The sequence below is a fragment of the Barbus barbus genome, assembly GCF_936440315.1.
Source record: "Barbus barbus genome assembly, chromosome: 21".
In the NCBI taxonomy this organism is placed as follows: domain Eukaryota; kingdom Metazoa; phylum Chordata; class Actinopteri; order Cypriniformes; family Cyprinidae; genus Barbus; species Barbus barbus.
Window position 1 is genome coordinate 3406699 of NC_136749.1, and position 15785 is coordinate 3422483.

The following is a 15785-nucleotide window of genomic DNA, read 5'->3' on the forward strand; positions in this document are numbered from 1 at the left end:
ACAACAACATCCTCGAGCATGTCAAGTTAACCTCGCTTTGACAAAAGTCAATTCAATAACAGTTTACACACAAAAACACCAAAGCACAAACAAACACAGCCACTGAGGAGGGAAATAAAGTGGCCAAAAAGAGCCAGATTACAAAAACCTATAGTCTCACGCACAGACCAGCGCAATCCTGTGCCAGTGCTTCAAACACAAATAAAACCAACAAAATATAACCGATGGACCCAGATGAGTTCCAGACAAAACTGACAAAACAGAGCAGCAGTGCAGTCAGTTATGATGTTTGTTAGGCTTCAATTAAGATCACTGGAAACCGCTGGACGTGCAATCAAACCTGCCGGACATTGAACAGAAAAAGCTACTCATAAAAACTGGCCAGCAGCCAGCACACATGACAGACAGGAGGATAACTCAACTGCTAGCACTCTTTCAAAGGATGATGCATCCCAATCAGCCAAACACTTCCCTCTTTTATCTTCACAACACAGACACTAATAGGTTAATGATACTTACCCAACTGACCAATCAAAGTACAAACACTGATTGGGTAACGCCAGCCAATCATACTCACTCTGCTACACATGCTCTGAAGATCTTCATCTCATAGCTTTTAAAGATTATTATACTCAGATATTTAGACTATTCTCTTAGAATTTTAGCAGAATATATTCAGTTTGGATATTGAATCCTTTATTAATCTTTTCTTTTAATATTTTACATTTAATCACTTGTAATTGTTACCACTTATGATTTGTTTCCAGTTCAAATTATATATATTTTTTAATAAACGACTCTTTTACGGAAATACTTAATCTGGCTGGATCTCTCTCACATCAATTCTAAAATAGGCTAGCTATTTATCTGAGAACTAAACAGTTTTGTTTTTATGGATATTTTGATATATTTATTCTAAACCATAACAAGGATACTGGATGTTTTTAGCAATAAAAAATAATGTATGGCACAAATTGCATTTAGTCTGTATAGTGCATTTAATGCATATCTCATATTTCCTTAATGTCTTACCTTTGACGGTGTTAAACATTTAGACTAGTCTTAAAAAGTTAGTTACCTTTTTCATAACTTTTTTAATTCAGTTATGAAAAGGTAGATTGTTCTTATTTGTACTGGAAAACAAAGACTGGTTACCCTTTGGCAGCCGCTAGCTGGTCAACCTAATGCTATGCAACTGGCCCATGGTGTCACATGGATGGAATATGCATGGAAAAGGTGTGTTCGGCTTGAAGCGGCGCTGCGCAGAATGATCAGTGTATGACATCAAAGTACCGCGAGAGCGATAAGACAGCAGATGAATTCTTAAGCTTTCGAATCGCTCTCGCGGTACTTTGATGTCATACAGCCATCATTCTGCGCAGCGCCGCTTCAAACCGAACACACCTTATGATCAGTGTTGGGGAGTAGTTAACTACAAGTTACTAACTTATACTACTAACTTAACTACATTTTTCAGTAGCTTGGCAGTAGCTCAGTTGCTTTTTAAACAGTGCAGCTTTTCCAGTAGCTAACTACTTTTTGCAGCAAGTAGCGGTGTAGCGCGAGCAAAAGCTACATTGCGTTTTGTCGAGCCTGCGCGAATCAGCGCGATGCAAGGATATTCTTCTTGTTTGATTACAAACTCATTTTTTGCCATTACCGCCACCTGTTGTTTAATCACGCATCTTGCGGCTAACGGTTCACTGACGTACAGAAGTGGGTTGACACACCCATATTATCCATGATGGAGCAAGACGTGGCGGCAGATTTGGAGGATGGAGAAACAACTAACGTTAATTACCCATGGCCTTATTTGTCCAAGTTCATGTCTCTCAAAGAAACGACAAGTAAAGGTTACACTTTTTGTAACAGTCTGAGATATTGAGTGTTGTGTGTAATAAAACAATACTCTTTGAAATCATAATTGTATTGCATTGTTTTAAACACTAAATATTTTACTTAAAACATTCCTCAGACACTTATTCAGTTATTTATAATATACGTTGTTCAAAAAAAATCTAAAGTAGTTTCAATGTAGCTAGCTACTTTTTGATAGTAACTTGTAGTGTAGCTAACTACTTTTCCAAAAGGGTAGCTTGACTGTAGTTTAACTACTTTAACTTACGAGTAGCTTGTAGCTTGTCAAACTACAGTTTCAGAGTAGCTTCCCCAACACTGCTTATGATATGCAGATGAGTACATGCATAGGTTATTTTGGGGTGGAGATGCACGTACGCACAATTTCCCCCTGACTCGGATTTGTAAAGTGATTTTTGCGCGGGTTGTGGCATACTGGTCCGTGTATATTTTGGTCATTGGATTTTCCTTTCAGAAACGGATATTAAAAAACAAAAAACAAGTGGTTATTTGATTTTTGTTTTAAAATACAAAATATAAAATTAAAATACAAAGCGTTTCTCTTTTTCAGTGTCAAAAAGAGATGAGCGAAATTTTAAAAATGATTTGAATTTCACTTTCTATTTCGGATATCAAAAAATAAAATTACTTTAAAACAGAAACGAAAAAAAGGCCCTTTTGTTCATATTCCGAGACCGGATGTGACTAGCACTCACGTGACAAGACCGCCACATTTGACAGTGCTTAGCCGTGCTTAGCCCAGAATAAAATGTCTTTAGAACCTTACTCAGTTATGATTTTAGACATGGCAAAACAAGGCCTGTCATCCACAGAAATCTCAGCGCAGATATCACAAGTAAATGGGGGAGCAAGAGGATGTTCCGCAAGAAACGTGAGGAGATTTTGCAGTGAAAATGGATTAAGTTTGATGGGACTCCCTGACGCACATTTGGAGTTGGAGGTGGCAAAAGCTATAACCGAGGTATGATCCTGCTTTTTTTTTTTTTTACTACAGAGAGAGAGAGAGTATTAAATTTATTATTATTATTTTATTATTGTTCATATAACTGTTTTATTGTGTTTGTATATATTATGTATATATTTTATTTGTATATGCTTTGGCAACATTGTTTCAAAAAACTTTCATGCCAATAAAGCCCTATTGAATTAGAGAGAGAGAGAGACAGAGAGAGAGAGAGAGAGAGAGATGGTTGAAATAAAAACAGTCAAGTCAGCACTGAACATGGGTCTGTAAACCAATTTACAATTGACTGGTCTGCAATATGAGAATTATTGTTATTGAGATTAAAAAATAAATAAATGGCTGTAAACTGTCCCAAAATATATACCTCTCAAAAAATGTACTATAGCCTACAGTAAATTTTATAGATTTAAGAATTGAAGTTAAGAGAGAGAGAGAGAGAGAGAGAGAGAACATGTGATATGCACAGTATGTCCCGCATTTATATGTCTTATCAAATTTATTTGGCTGGCATCTTTTATGCCCGTTTATTACGAATGGTACATAAATCCCAATAAATAGCCTCAGCCTTCCATTGTTTATAAATAGTTTCTAAGTCACAGTTAACATAATCCTCACAACACTGATACATTCCATAACACAAAAACGTTTTATTTCATTAAACAGACATCAGTTGGTAAATATTTGGAACGTAGAAAAAGACAGGCTGTATATTTTTTATTTTCTAGACTGGACCTACATATGGAAGAAAGATGATGAAGGGGTATCTCGCCACGAAAGGAGTGCATGCTGCAGAGATACGAATTGGATCAGCGCTCAGAACTATTCATCAGCCATACCATGAAGCAAGACGTCAGGTCTGTTACTGTCTCCTCTCTCTAATACATAATCAAATATGTGGATGGAATTTATGTGTAAATATGAGATAATGTTTTTTTTTTTTTGTCTGTGTTTTATTTTTTTGCTGTTTAGCTGCAGTTACTTAGATTAAGATTAAAAACTTGCAGATATTTATATTAAGCCTATAATCAGAACAAACCCCTAATTTTCATTTTACTTTTTTGATAGAGACACAAATAGACAATAGGTTATATTTGTAAAATATGCAGCCATATAGGACTAATGAGATTTATTTTTGTGTGAAATAGTTACATCGTTTTCCTATCTCTCTTAGGGTGCCCGCAATCTCAACCCCATACCATATCAAGCTGATTACATGGGTCAAAAGGTTCATATGGACCAAAACGAAAAACTGGCTATGTTTGGGGTCACCCATGTTTTAGCCATTGATGGCTTTAGCAAAAAGATTGTTGGTCATTCTACAATGCCTATAAAAAACAACCTTGCCATCTATGAAGATGTTTTCAGGTAATGGCAATTATTATTATTGTGGACAATAAAGAAAGTGCATACACATGGCTAACATTCATGATAGAATATAAAACATATAATAACTGTTGAACATCTACAGTATATTGTTATGAAGCCTATTATACTGAGAATAACTAATAACAGTTAAGTTTGAAAAGTTTTGCACAAAATAAAACACTTTTTTATCCAATAGGCCTGCAGTACTTGCCTATGGTATGTGGGACCAGGTACGAGTAGATCATGGCAAGGAGTTTTATTTGACGCTTTTCATGCAGGAGCTGCTGTCATCTCACCGCCATAATCAGGAGCGAAGGCCATATATACAGACTTCATCCACAAAGGTACAGCTCAACAGTTTGTTTGGTTGCTTCAGCAATTCACTTGTATCCCTGCTTTTTTATTATTATTACTATTATTAGTTTTGCTTTAGCAGTATAATGTTGTTTTGCATGTATGAGACAAATTGTCATTGGTATTACTATGCTTTCCAAATTTTATAGTTAATTAAACAAAATTAACTGGCTGAGAACATGTTTCTTTTTTAAATCTGGTTACAGCTTAATAAAAAACTGCTGCAGAAGCAATTACATCCTATTTGTCTTCAAGCAGAATTCCTGGTAAAACTATAAATTTACTTGTTCGGCGGTCGATGTGCATAATGACTGCTGAGTTAATACATTTACAGATTTACTGGGAATCCTGCATGACCATTTTTCCTTAATAGACTAAGATTTATTTACCCACCAGAACAAATTGACTGATTACACATCTTTGTTGCAAATTCAGAATCATATAGTTGAACGAATCTGGCCTGAAGTCAACAATCGTGTCAACTATCCACTGAAGACAGCACTTATGGGGTTGGTGGATCAAGAGGAAATAGACATGGATGACAGCCTTGTGAGATATTGTGTGTCCAACCTTACTGGCCGCTTGTGTGAGATTGGTCTTACAAGGCTGGTGGAGTCATGGAATGCTCATAGAATTCCAGGTGAAATAAAACCGTGTTTCAAAGATTACAAGAGGCATTCATAATTTTCAATACCATCAGTATGTTCTTTATTTTACAGGTAAAGGAACACCAAATGACTTGGCTGGCCGTGGGTGTCCCAAAAAAATCCAACAGGAGCTGTTGCCTCATTCAGCTGAAGCAGCAGACCTTTACAGCCAACAGCTGGGATCATCACTGACCAGGCATTCAACTTTTGGAGTTGATCCATTTTCAACTGAACAGGACAAGATTACAGTTGAGAACCAGTTTGCTGAGCATTATTCAGACATTTCAGAACTGTACTCTAGAGCAGTGAACAATGACTTTGCCCCATACAAACAGGCATTGCTCTGTCTTATAACCACAACTCAGCGCAATGTGTGAAAAGCCATTAGCTCTATTTAACTGTTAACTGTAAATTTGTTTGTGTAAAAATTCAACATGTTACTCCTCTTCAAAAAGGGATCTCAGAACAGAAAATGTCTCTGACAGACCATTAATTTCAAATATGGTGTTGTTTGCAGTGTTCCCTCTACATTTTGCACAGTGCACAGAGGTCTCCTGCCACTGTACCACACATGTTTTGCAGCCAATAATGCTCCGGCAACACTCTGTGAAGACTGGCTCCTCGATAAATTCTAAAAGACAAAATGAGAAAAACTAGTCATTCTTAGTGTGTCCATATGACCTTAACTCTTAACCAGCACCCCTTCTTTTTTGAGAATTTTCTGAAAATGACATATAACCAACTACAAATGTCTGTAGCTCTTAAACCCTATAGTCCACAACTGGTCTTTTTTTAAACTTCTGATTGAACGACATCATACTCTACATTTGTTCACTACTTTTACCCACAATCCTCTCTGATTTAGAGTGTACATCCGATGTACACTTGCTGAAGCACTATTTACCACAATTCAATGTGTAGAGGACTGAGCTTTAGACAATTTTATATAGATGACTTGTTAAAATTAAATAAAATATTAATAAGGTAATTTTGTTTTATTAAAATATTATTTAGGCATTAACACAATTTTATGTGTTTGACTAACAGTCAGGTATTGTAATAATATGTGACGTTGTTAACATTAATATTTCATATATTGTCTAAATAATAGGTTAATAGGTACATCGGATGTACACTCTAATTCAGAGAGGATTGTGGGTAAAAGTAGTGAACGAATGTAGGGAATGATGTCGTTCACTCAGATTTCGGACACCGAAACAAATAGGCAGACACCCTAAATAGTGCACTATATAGTGGATAGGGAGCCATTTCAGACACAGCTTTTGTTAATGTATCGTTACATCATAAGTTTTAACACAAAGGTTTGCATTTGTACATGTAATTAATTGTAGTGGATGAGACATAGGTGACCATGGTTAAAAAATGTAATAATGCATATTTGGAAAATTACAATTCTTGATCAAACTGGATTCAAAATAAATGTACATGTGGGACAATGACTATCTATTGTTTACTCACTCATACAAATAACACAGCAGAATCCTTGCTTGATGGTCTGTAGCTGGGAAGGAGTCAGGATCACTCTTTGAGTGGCAGCTAGATTGGTGAGCTCTTTGATTGCTGCAGTGATATCTGGTAAGGTCTGTGATGCCAGTACAAGCTCTTCTATCTTCTCAGTCACCTCTCCAATTCCAGCAGCATCTTCATCTTTTCGGCTATTACAAGGAAAACACATAATAGATATACTGTTTGTGTTTTAGCGGTTTTGCTTGTGGTAGCCAAATAAATCTTTGGCCCAAACATTATAGAAGCCACTAAAATACAGAAGCATTAATGGCCAAAGGGTTGGCAAACCGGTGCTGATTTGAAATAAAGTTTCAATAGTCTGGACAACAAAGGTAAGGACAAATATGTAAGGGATAATGTATAGCGAGGAGGTTGTTATTAAGAATACAACCCCGACAGGCTGTATCGGGAGCCCGACGCGAAGCGGAGGGATCTTGAGCAGCCTGAAGGGGTTGTATTCTCAATAACTACCGACTCGCTATACATTATCAAGAAATAACAGACCGCATTCTACATTGGAATTAAACCAAGCCATGTAATAAGCGGGATAATGTATAGTGAGCCGGTTGTTATAGTGAATAACAACCCCGGCAGGCTGAACGGGATCCCGACGCTTATAGTTGTTATTCACTATAACAACCGGCTCACTATACATTATCCCGCTTATTACATGGCTACCTACAAAATAATAAATAAATAATTTGCCACGAATTATTGATTTTAAAAGGAGTTTATTGATTTAAAAACGATTGTATTGCTTCCGCCAAAGAAAATAGTCCGTTCTGCGTCCATAGCAACGCGCTGTTTTTCATGGCAACGGTCTGTTATCAAGAAATAACAGACAGCATTCTACATTGGAATTCAGCCAAGCCATGTAATAAAAGTAAATAAACAATGCCTTTCAATATATGGACAAATAAGAGAAATATGAATACTTAATATGACCTCATTCTCCTCCTTTTAGAGCCCTGTACCTCCTGGAAGGCCTGTTCTTGTATAGCAAGAATCTTTCTTGCATTTTGTTTCCAGTACTGGGACCCTTTACATTAGGGGTGAAAACCAGAAAAAAGGTTAAATCATCATGAGTGTATCTCATCCCCTCTAATTTTAAATCACAAAAGTAAAGACTTAAAAATAAAACAAAATTAAAAGTTTAGTTCACCCAAAAACAAAAATTATGTCAGTTATTACTCACCCACATGTTATTCTAACCCTGTAAGACTTCCTTTCTTTGTCGCATCATAATTTAAGATTTTTATGATGACATCTGATAATCACTCCTCAGTAGTGTTATAGGTGGCCGAAACTTGCTCAATCAGAAAAAATATTAAGACATTGTTAAAATAGTGAAAGTGACTCTAGACAACCATACGTTTATCAAGCGACGAGAATACTTTTTGTGTGCAAAAATCAACAAAATAACGACTTTATCCCACTATTTATTCTCTTCAGCATTGGTCTTGTGTGTTTCCTTGGTGTTTTTACTTAGTCTATGTGCGTAGAGCTTCTGGGTTGAACGTCACACGCACCACTCAAATGACCTGCGTAGACCAACAGTGAGCCTGTGTGAAGACGTATGAATAGTGGAATAAAGTCGTTATTTTGTTGATTTTAGCGCACAAAAAGCAATCTTGTCGCTTTATAAACGTATGGTTGAGCCACTGGAGTCACTTTGACTATTTTAACAATGTCTTAATTACGTTTTCTGATCGAGCAAGTTTCAGCCACCTATAACACTTCTGAGGAGTGATTTAGCTATCAGATGTCATCATAAAAATCTTAAATTATGATGCGACAAAGAAGGAAGTCTAAACTGAGATAATTTTCATTTTTGGGTGAACTAACCCTTTAATGTTTCTCACCAGTTGTGCCTTCAGACTCCAAAATGGCATTCCCCTGCACATCAGTCAATACCATTGGGTCATGACACCCAATGGCATCTTGAACTTTACCGATTATCCCCTGAAGGGTAGCCTCAGTTTCCAAAAACCGGATCACCACCATTCTGCTGGGACTCAACCTCCCACCAACCACCTCAGCAAGAAAAACCGATCTGGAAGAACATCATATTAAAATAATCATGCAGACAGACACTGCAAAAACATAACCTTCACCACTTTCTTGGCAGAGGTTATGAAAGTCAGGGGGGGGATGTTAAAATGTAAATGAAAAGTACAAGTAGTATTAACTATTACACTACAACTAAAAAGGAGGCAGCTGGAGATTATAATATTATCAAATGTGATGAGGTGTTTTTCCTTTATATCTAATTATATTAGACTTTCCCGTGGCGTCTGTCGTTGCTATGCAAACATGCACTGCGCTCTCCACAATGACCGTTTGCATCCCTGAAATTTATAAATCGTATCACAGTCATTTAAGAAGTTAACGTTACCTTTGAAATGTTTTAGAGGCAGTGGCCCTGGGGGGGGCTGAGGCAGCCCGCTGAGCAGATGATGATGATGTACTAGGAGTAACAGTCGCAGGTGATCGCATAAATGAAAAACGAGCTGTGGCAGTTGAAGATGATGAGGTGTCCTCCTCCTCACCATGAACCTCATAGTGAGCTCTTGGTGTAAGGTCCAATGTACTAAAAAAACCAGAAGCTCCAGGAAAAATGGCCACATTTGCGTCGTCAGTCACATATAGACTATGTGCTGAGACCTGTCAAGAAATGCATTTAAATCAAATAACCGCAAGTGTTTATTTCCAAATTTTTCTCAATTAGTTCTAATATTTTCCAGTGACTACTGAGAGATTAACTTCTTAAAATCAGACACCACAATGTTTCCGTTAAAAGAAAAGTTTTACGGTTTCGCCAGCGAACGTTAACGTTAGCTATCGTTAGAGATCGTACGTTAGCTTATAACATTTTTTACCTGGAAAATGCGACTTATTTTTTCTGCAGTCATGTCTTCTTCCCTGAGAGAGACTCTTTTATTGTTTCGAAAAACAACGTATGGCTCCATGTCTGCTCTGCTCTCACGCTCAATTAGTCGTCACAGCACGTAACTTAATTTCTTCACAACTGTCAAATGTGGCGGTCTTTTCACGTGAGTGCTAGTCACATCCGGTCTCGGAATATGAACAAACGGGCCTTTTTTTCGTTTCTGTTTTAAAGTAATTTTATTTTTTGATATCCGAAATAGAAAGTGAAATTCAAATCATTTTTAAAATTTCGCTCATCTCTTTTTGACACTGAAAAAGAGAAACGCTTTGTATTTTAATTTTATATTTTGTATTTTAAAACAAAAATCAAATAACCACTTGTTTTTTGTTTTTTAATATCCGTTTCTGAAAGGAAAATCCAATGACCAAAATATACACGGACCCATACTCATGGTTTTATAAATCCGAAAACTTTTGTGTGTACGCACACTTTTAGGATTTTTTTTTAATAAATGAGACCCCTGGTGATTTGAACCAGGTGCATTAGAAAGAGGGACATGCAAAATAGTTAAAGCGGGGATGAAGAAACGCTGCACTAGAAAGTTTCGGAAAGGTGTGTTGAGAATTGGACACTTCTGAGAATAAATCACTCTTCTAGCGCCATCTACTGCATCTTCTCTATATGTGCTTAAAATGTAACCTACTGCACTCATTTTGGTGATACATGATAACAATGATTCCACATAATTTCTTGGTTTATTTGGCAACGTTTTATTGCTAAAATATTTTTTGTCCACCCTCCACTCCAAAATATTTTTACATTTTAAAATTAAAATCTGACAAAAGTCTTCTCTACACTTTCACACACACACACACACACACACACACACACACACACTCACACACACAACACATACTTTTGAGTGTAAGGCAAGCTTTGGGACATACTTCTTCGTCATAGCTGCATTGGAGAGAAATAAAGCACATTGCAGGTCTTTCCTGCCGAGAACTCTGCTCACATGTTTGCAAAATTATGCATTTCGAAGTTAATGACCAAACATATCATTATAAACGTTCATAGTGTTGCTGCAGATGAAATATAACGTGGATAACATTAAATAAATATTTTTTAGACATTGAGGTTAGCATTGATTATTTATCACTCAAATCCCTTTTTCTACCTGTCCATCGGTCGCGCATATCCGCCATGTTTGTAGTTTTTTTAAAACACTTTTTATGCGTGTTTGTAGTTATAATCGAATCCTTGTCCACCGCGCAATGTGTTGTGGGCAATATTAGAGTCTGCATCGATCTGCACTTACAAATTCAACCCGCAAGTAGTAGACCATCCGGGAATCTTTGCCATACTTTTTTAATCATACTATGGCTGTGTTCGAAATGCCATACAATCAGCATACTACTCTTACTATTTCTGCAGTATGCAGTATATATGCTGTGCTTAGTATGCACATTTTCTGTATGCATGGCATACCCAGATGACCTACTATATTTGCCAGAATCTGCTAAAACACTGAAATCAGTACAGAAGCTGTGTTCGGAATGGCATACTACCACACAACTCCTACTATACTCCAGTATGCTGTGTGTATACTGTGAATAGTATGTGGATTTTTCTGTATGCATGGAATGCCTGGATTGCCTGCTACATTTGCTGAAATTTGATGTATGCATCTGAAGACGCTGCATGGGATACTGTTTCCCAGAATGCAATGCACTCCATGTAACGTTTCATCTTCAAATGCGCGAGTCAACTGGAGGCAGGGAATAGTAATTATAGGCTAAATATAAGACTTACACTCAATATGTTATTGCATACTGTTTTATAATGTACTAGGGTATTGAAGTATAAATATCTGCCACCTAACTACTATTTACACGCCTGTTGCTACTGGGCAGTAAGCAGTAGGCAAGTATGCCATTTCGAACACAGCCTTAGATTTGGGACATACTAATTCTATTTTCGAATACTATTTAGGACAGATAGTATGTGAATCGGGACGCAGCATTGGTTTCTCTCATCATTACATTGAAAGTGAATGCGGCCTGGTGATGAATACATATCATAACAATAATAGTCATAACATTAATAACACTGATTTTCAAGTGAAGGATTGGACTGAAATTTAAATGGTTATCTGCTAGAAAGCTTACTTCAAAGCATTGTAATTCTTTGGATATGCTACGTTATTTTTTGATGATAAATTATAGAAGACAAGAATATTAACATTTAAATGCACAACAGTACACCTTTTTCACAAATATTTAATATTGAATTGTTTTAAGCGAACACTTGTCATGCAATAATGAAAAAAATTGTCCTGTGGTTTAAAATACACTTCTTTTTTCAGCGCTGAATCATGCATAACATCACATGTGCAGAGATTCAGACTCCAGTGGGTTTTCTGTATGTGATTCTACCTGTTATACCGAATCAAACACTCAGTCATGACTGTGAGCAGGGCTGGTATTCAGAGGTGAGTACACACACACACACACACACACACACACACACACACACAGAGACAGAGACACACACACACTCACACACACACACACACACACACACACAAACTGAATGATTTTCATCTGTTTCATTTGATCAGGATGGACTTAAGATAGCAGATCCTTCAAATCCTCAAACAATGATTGATCCTGTAGTTTCTGTCTCATCTGATCGTCTCGTCACTTCTTACTGTGTGAATCTGAATCATCAGATCATCTGTGATTCTGCTGAAGTAAATCAACTCAATCTCTCAACATTCATCTGTTTTCAATATTAATCCTTCGTAAACATTATACATGCTGCTGTAATGCTTCTTTCCTTCATTTCAGCTTCATTACAGTCGTGAGATCATGTTCAGAGGTGAGAGAAACAGTAAAAGACATCAGTGTGTTCTGATTGAGATCAAACTGTGTGTTGAATTGAATCTTCTGTGGTTGAAGTGAATCACAATGATTCTGAATGTGTTTTTCAGTGAGGAATGAAACTGTAGCGACTCCAGTCTCAGGTGAGATTCATCTGATTATTCAAACTAATACTGTTTCAAACTAAATCCAGTTTCAATCTTTTCTTTCATATTGGCTCATATTTGTGATCTTTGTGTTTGTAAATATGTTCTGAATGAAGTGACTCCAGATCTCCAGCATTCAGGTGAAACAATCAGAACTTAATTATTTAAACATTTAATAATTTTGTACTTTTTATTTTGTATTGATTTTCTGATAGATCAGTTGTGGTGGTTTTCTGTCCTGATCTTCATTGTTCTTCTGGCATTTCTCTGTTTCTTGCTGCATAAAAGGATCTTCAGGTGAGTCACGAGTCTTTAATTGTTTCAGAGAGGCTTAAAAATAGTCAGGAAGATCAAATTATGATTGTAAGAAACCATGACTGACATTATAAGTGGAAATATAATTTATGATCGAACCTCTTCAGCAGACTATGACCTATATTTGTCATAAAGTCATATGAAATCAATGGTCTAAACTTTAATATCTCAGAATAAATATGATAATGTTTCATAAGTGTTATCATAATCTGTTGTCAGATGTTTTCAGAGGGAAGCTCGATCCATCTGTCAACGGGAGGATTCAGAAAACAGATGTGAATCGAACCAAGAGAAAGAAAGTCTTGAAGTGAGTTTGATTGAAGCACATGATCATTTGTGAAACAGACGGATGAGGTTTGAATCTTCGACTCAGACTCTGTGAATGAACTGTAAGTCAATGTGTTTCTCTCAGGGATCCTCAGTCTGATGAAGATCTGATCTGATCATCCTCATTCACTGCAGTTCAATGATATTCATCTTCATCATCATCAGCATCACAGTCATAATTGTGGGGTAACGTTAAACAGGCTGACTGTGAGCATGTGACAGTTAAAACATTAAGATTATTTTAACTTAATTAAAATGGAAAAGCAATGAGTAATTAACAAGCTTTCACAACGAACATGCTACAGTTTATTGTGCTGTCAATAAGTCAACACAGACTTATCATGCAACAGTTTCGTTAAATGAATCTGCTAACAATTGCATTAGAGGCATATGATGGCTATGCAAGACTATTTAGCAAATCACGATCACTTCGACTACGTTAACTTTCCAATGAAATGCATCACACTTGTTTTTAATGTTAAACAAATAAAAATTGATTCACACTCTGATTGTCATCCATCTTCGCTGACCCTCTAATTCGGTAGGTGGCGTTGTCACTAAAAACCTAGGGTCCTAGAAATGCGGTCCTAGGACTGAGTTCCTGAAAATGCAGCCTCCGGTTTTGCAGGCAGATGCTACTCGAACAACTGCCTGCACACACACAAGGTTAACAGACAATAAACATTCCATCGTGCAAATCTGAATACAAGTGAGATGGTAATATTACACCCTCCAGGACCAGATTTGAGAAACTCTGATTTGTGAGATATTACATACAGTGCCCTCCACTAATATCGGCACCCTTGGTAAATATGAGCAAAGGCGGCTGTGGAAATAAATCTGCATTGTTTATCTTTTTGATCTTTCAATCAAAAAATTCACAAAATTCTAACTTATCATTGAAGTAAAAGAATTTAAAGTGTGTGTGTGTGGGGGGGGGGGGGGGGGGTGTCATTGTGAAATAAATGCTTTCTTTAATTAATTTTGGCCACAATTATTGTTCACCCCACTCCCTTTCTACAGGGTTCAGGTCAGAGGACTGGTACGGCCATGGCAGAAACACACTCAGTGACCCATTTTTGTGTTGATTTTGATATTTGTTTTGGATTATTGTCCTGATGGAAGATCCAACCACGGCCCAATATAAGATTTCTAACAGAGGCAGTCAGGTTTAGATTTTTTATCTGTTGGTATTTGATAGAATCCATGATGCCATGTGTCTGAACAGGCCCACAACATTAAAGATCCAGCAGTATATTTAACCGTGGACATTTATCCTTGTTTTTATCCCATCTGGTGGGTTTGCTGCCAAATAGCTATTTTTTAGTTTCAGCTGACCATAGAAGCCAGTGCCATTTGAAGTTCCAGTCGTGTCTGACAACTTAATATGCTGGAGTTTGTTTTTGAATGAGCTAGGATAATTTTTCTTGAAACCCTCCCAAACAACATGTGGTGATATAGGGGCTGTTTGACAATTTTTTAGGCTGTCTGACCCCAAGACTCAACTAATCTCTTCAATTCTCCAGCTGTGGTCCTTGGAGAGGCTTTAGTCTTTAACTCTCCTCACCGTGCATTAGGACGATATAGACACACGTCCTCTTCCAGGCAGATTTGTAACATCTTTAGTTGATTAGAATTTCTTAATTTTTGCCCTGATGGTGGAAATGAGGATTTTCAATGCTTTAGCTCTTTTCTTACAGCCACTTTCCATTTTGTGAAGCTCAACAATCTTGTTCTGCACATCAGAACTATATTCTTAGGTTTTACTCCTTGTGATGGATAATTAAGGGAATTTGGCCTTTGCGTTCCTCATATTTATAATGCTGTGGAACAGGAAGTCATGGCTGGACAATTTCATGCTCCTAGTCACCCTGGTGTGCTAAAAAATGTATATATGAATGGGAAAATACTTCAGAGATATTTTACTCATAAGAATATCTAGGGTGCCAATAATTATGGCCAACATGCTTTGGAGAAAAAACATTTCATCATAAGATTCCCCCCACATTCCATTGTTTTACTTCAATGATAGGTTAGAATTTTGTGATTTGTTTGAATGAAAGATCAAAAGGATAAACAATGCAGATTTATTTCTACAGCTGCCTTTGCTCATATTCAGGTTAGTAAGGGTGCCAATATTAGTGAAGGGCACTGTAACTAGCAGTGCCTCACAAGGAAGGGACTTTATTTTACAGTCGTGTCCTACATGTCATATGCTTGTACTACTTATTACAATAACTGGGTATAATAACTAGGAACTAACTCTGAGCCTACACTAACCTTATCCCATGTAGTTACCTTATACTACCCAGTATTTTCTTAGTTAAGTACACTGGGAGTACACACATTGTAAAAAGTGCAACAAAAATTTTATTAGCAAAAAGATTAACCGAATACCAATGAATACTATGAATGGATATAGAAATAAAAAGTGCATAAGATGTAAATGATTGTGTTGGATGTTATCTTGTGAAAAGATAAACTGTT

The 15785-nt window shown here is 36.8% G+C and overlaps 2 protein-coding genes across 3 annotated transcripts; one reads left to right on the forward strand and one right to left on the reverse strand.

Moving 5' to 3' along the window:
• The first annotated feature begins 2565 nt into the window (after window positions 1–2565).
• Window positions 2566–6667, forward strand: LOC306886901 (uncharacterized protein). 2 transcript variants are annotated; one of them, XR_013785648.1, is made up of 7 exons: window positions 2566–2839; window positions 3568–3696; window positions 4014–4207; window positions 4404–4551; window positions 4997–5201; window positions 5281–6074; window positions 6355–6663. XR_013785648.1 is itself a non-coding variant. In XM_079444265.1 (6 exons), the coding sequence occupies exons 1-6, from the start codon at window positions 2627–2629 to the stop codon at window positions 5583–5585; spliced, it is 1194 nt and encodes a 397-aa protein (XP_079300391.1). In that variant the 5' UTR covers window positions 2572–2626; the 3' UTR covers window positions 5586–6667. The 2 variants fall into 2 exon arrangements, 1 of the variants encoding a protein (XP_079300391.1); XM_079444265.1 differs by having other exon boundaries at window positions 2572–2839; window positions 5281–6667.
• On the reverse strand, window positions 5646–9790 carry LOC306887291 (uncharacterized protein; the record flags this gene model as incomplete). Its single annotated transcript, XM_079444917.1, has 6 exons — window positions 9615–9790; window positions 9131–9399; window positions 8598–8788; window positions 7681–7774; window positions 6688–6884; window positions 5646–5839 (listed from the first exon to the last, which is right to left on the reverse strand). Exons 1-6 carry the CDS (start codon window positions 9702–9704, stop codon window positions 5646–5648), a joined length of 1035 nt encoding a protein of 344 aa, XP_079301043.1. The 5' UTR covers window positions 9705–9790.
• Window positions 9791–15785: the final 5995 nt, after the last annotated feature.

Excerpts from the sequence above, each read along its gene's own strand:
- LOC306886901 (XM_079444265.1), top strand. The coding sequence starts at position 2,627 with ATGTCTTTAGAACCTTACTCAGTTATGATTTTAGACATGGCAAAACAA. Across the intron at positions 2,840-3,567 it reads TGGCAAAAGCTATAACCGAG|ACTGGACCTACATATGGAAG; the intron begins GTATGATCCTGC and ends TTTATTTTCTAG. Across the intron at positions 5,202-5,280 it reads GAATGCTCATAGAATTCCAG|GTAAAGGAACACCAAATGAC; the intron begins GTGAAATAAAAC and ends TTTATTTTACAG.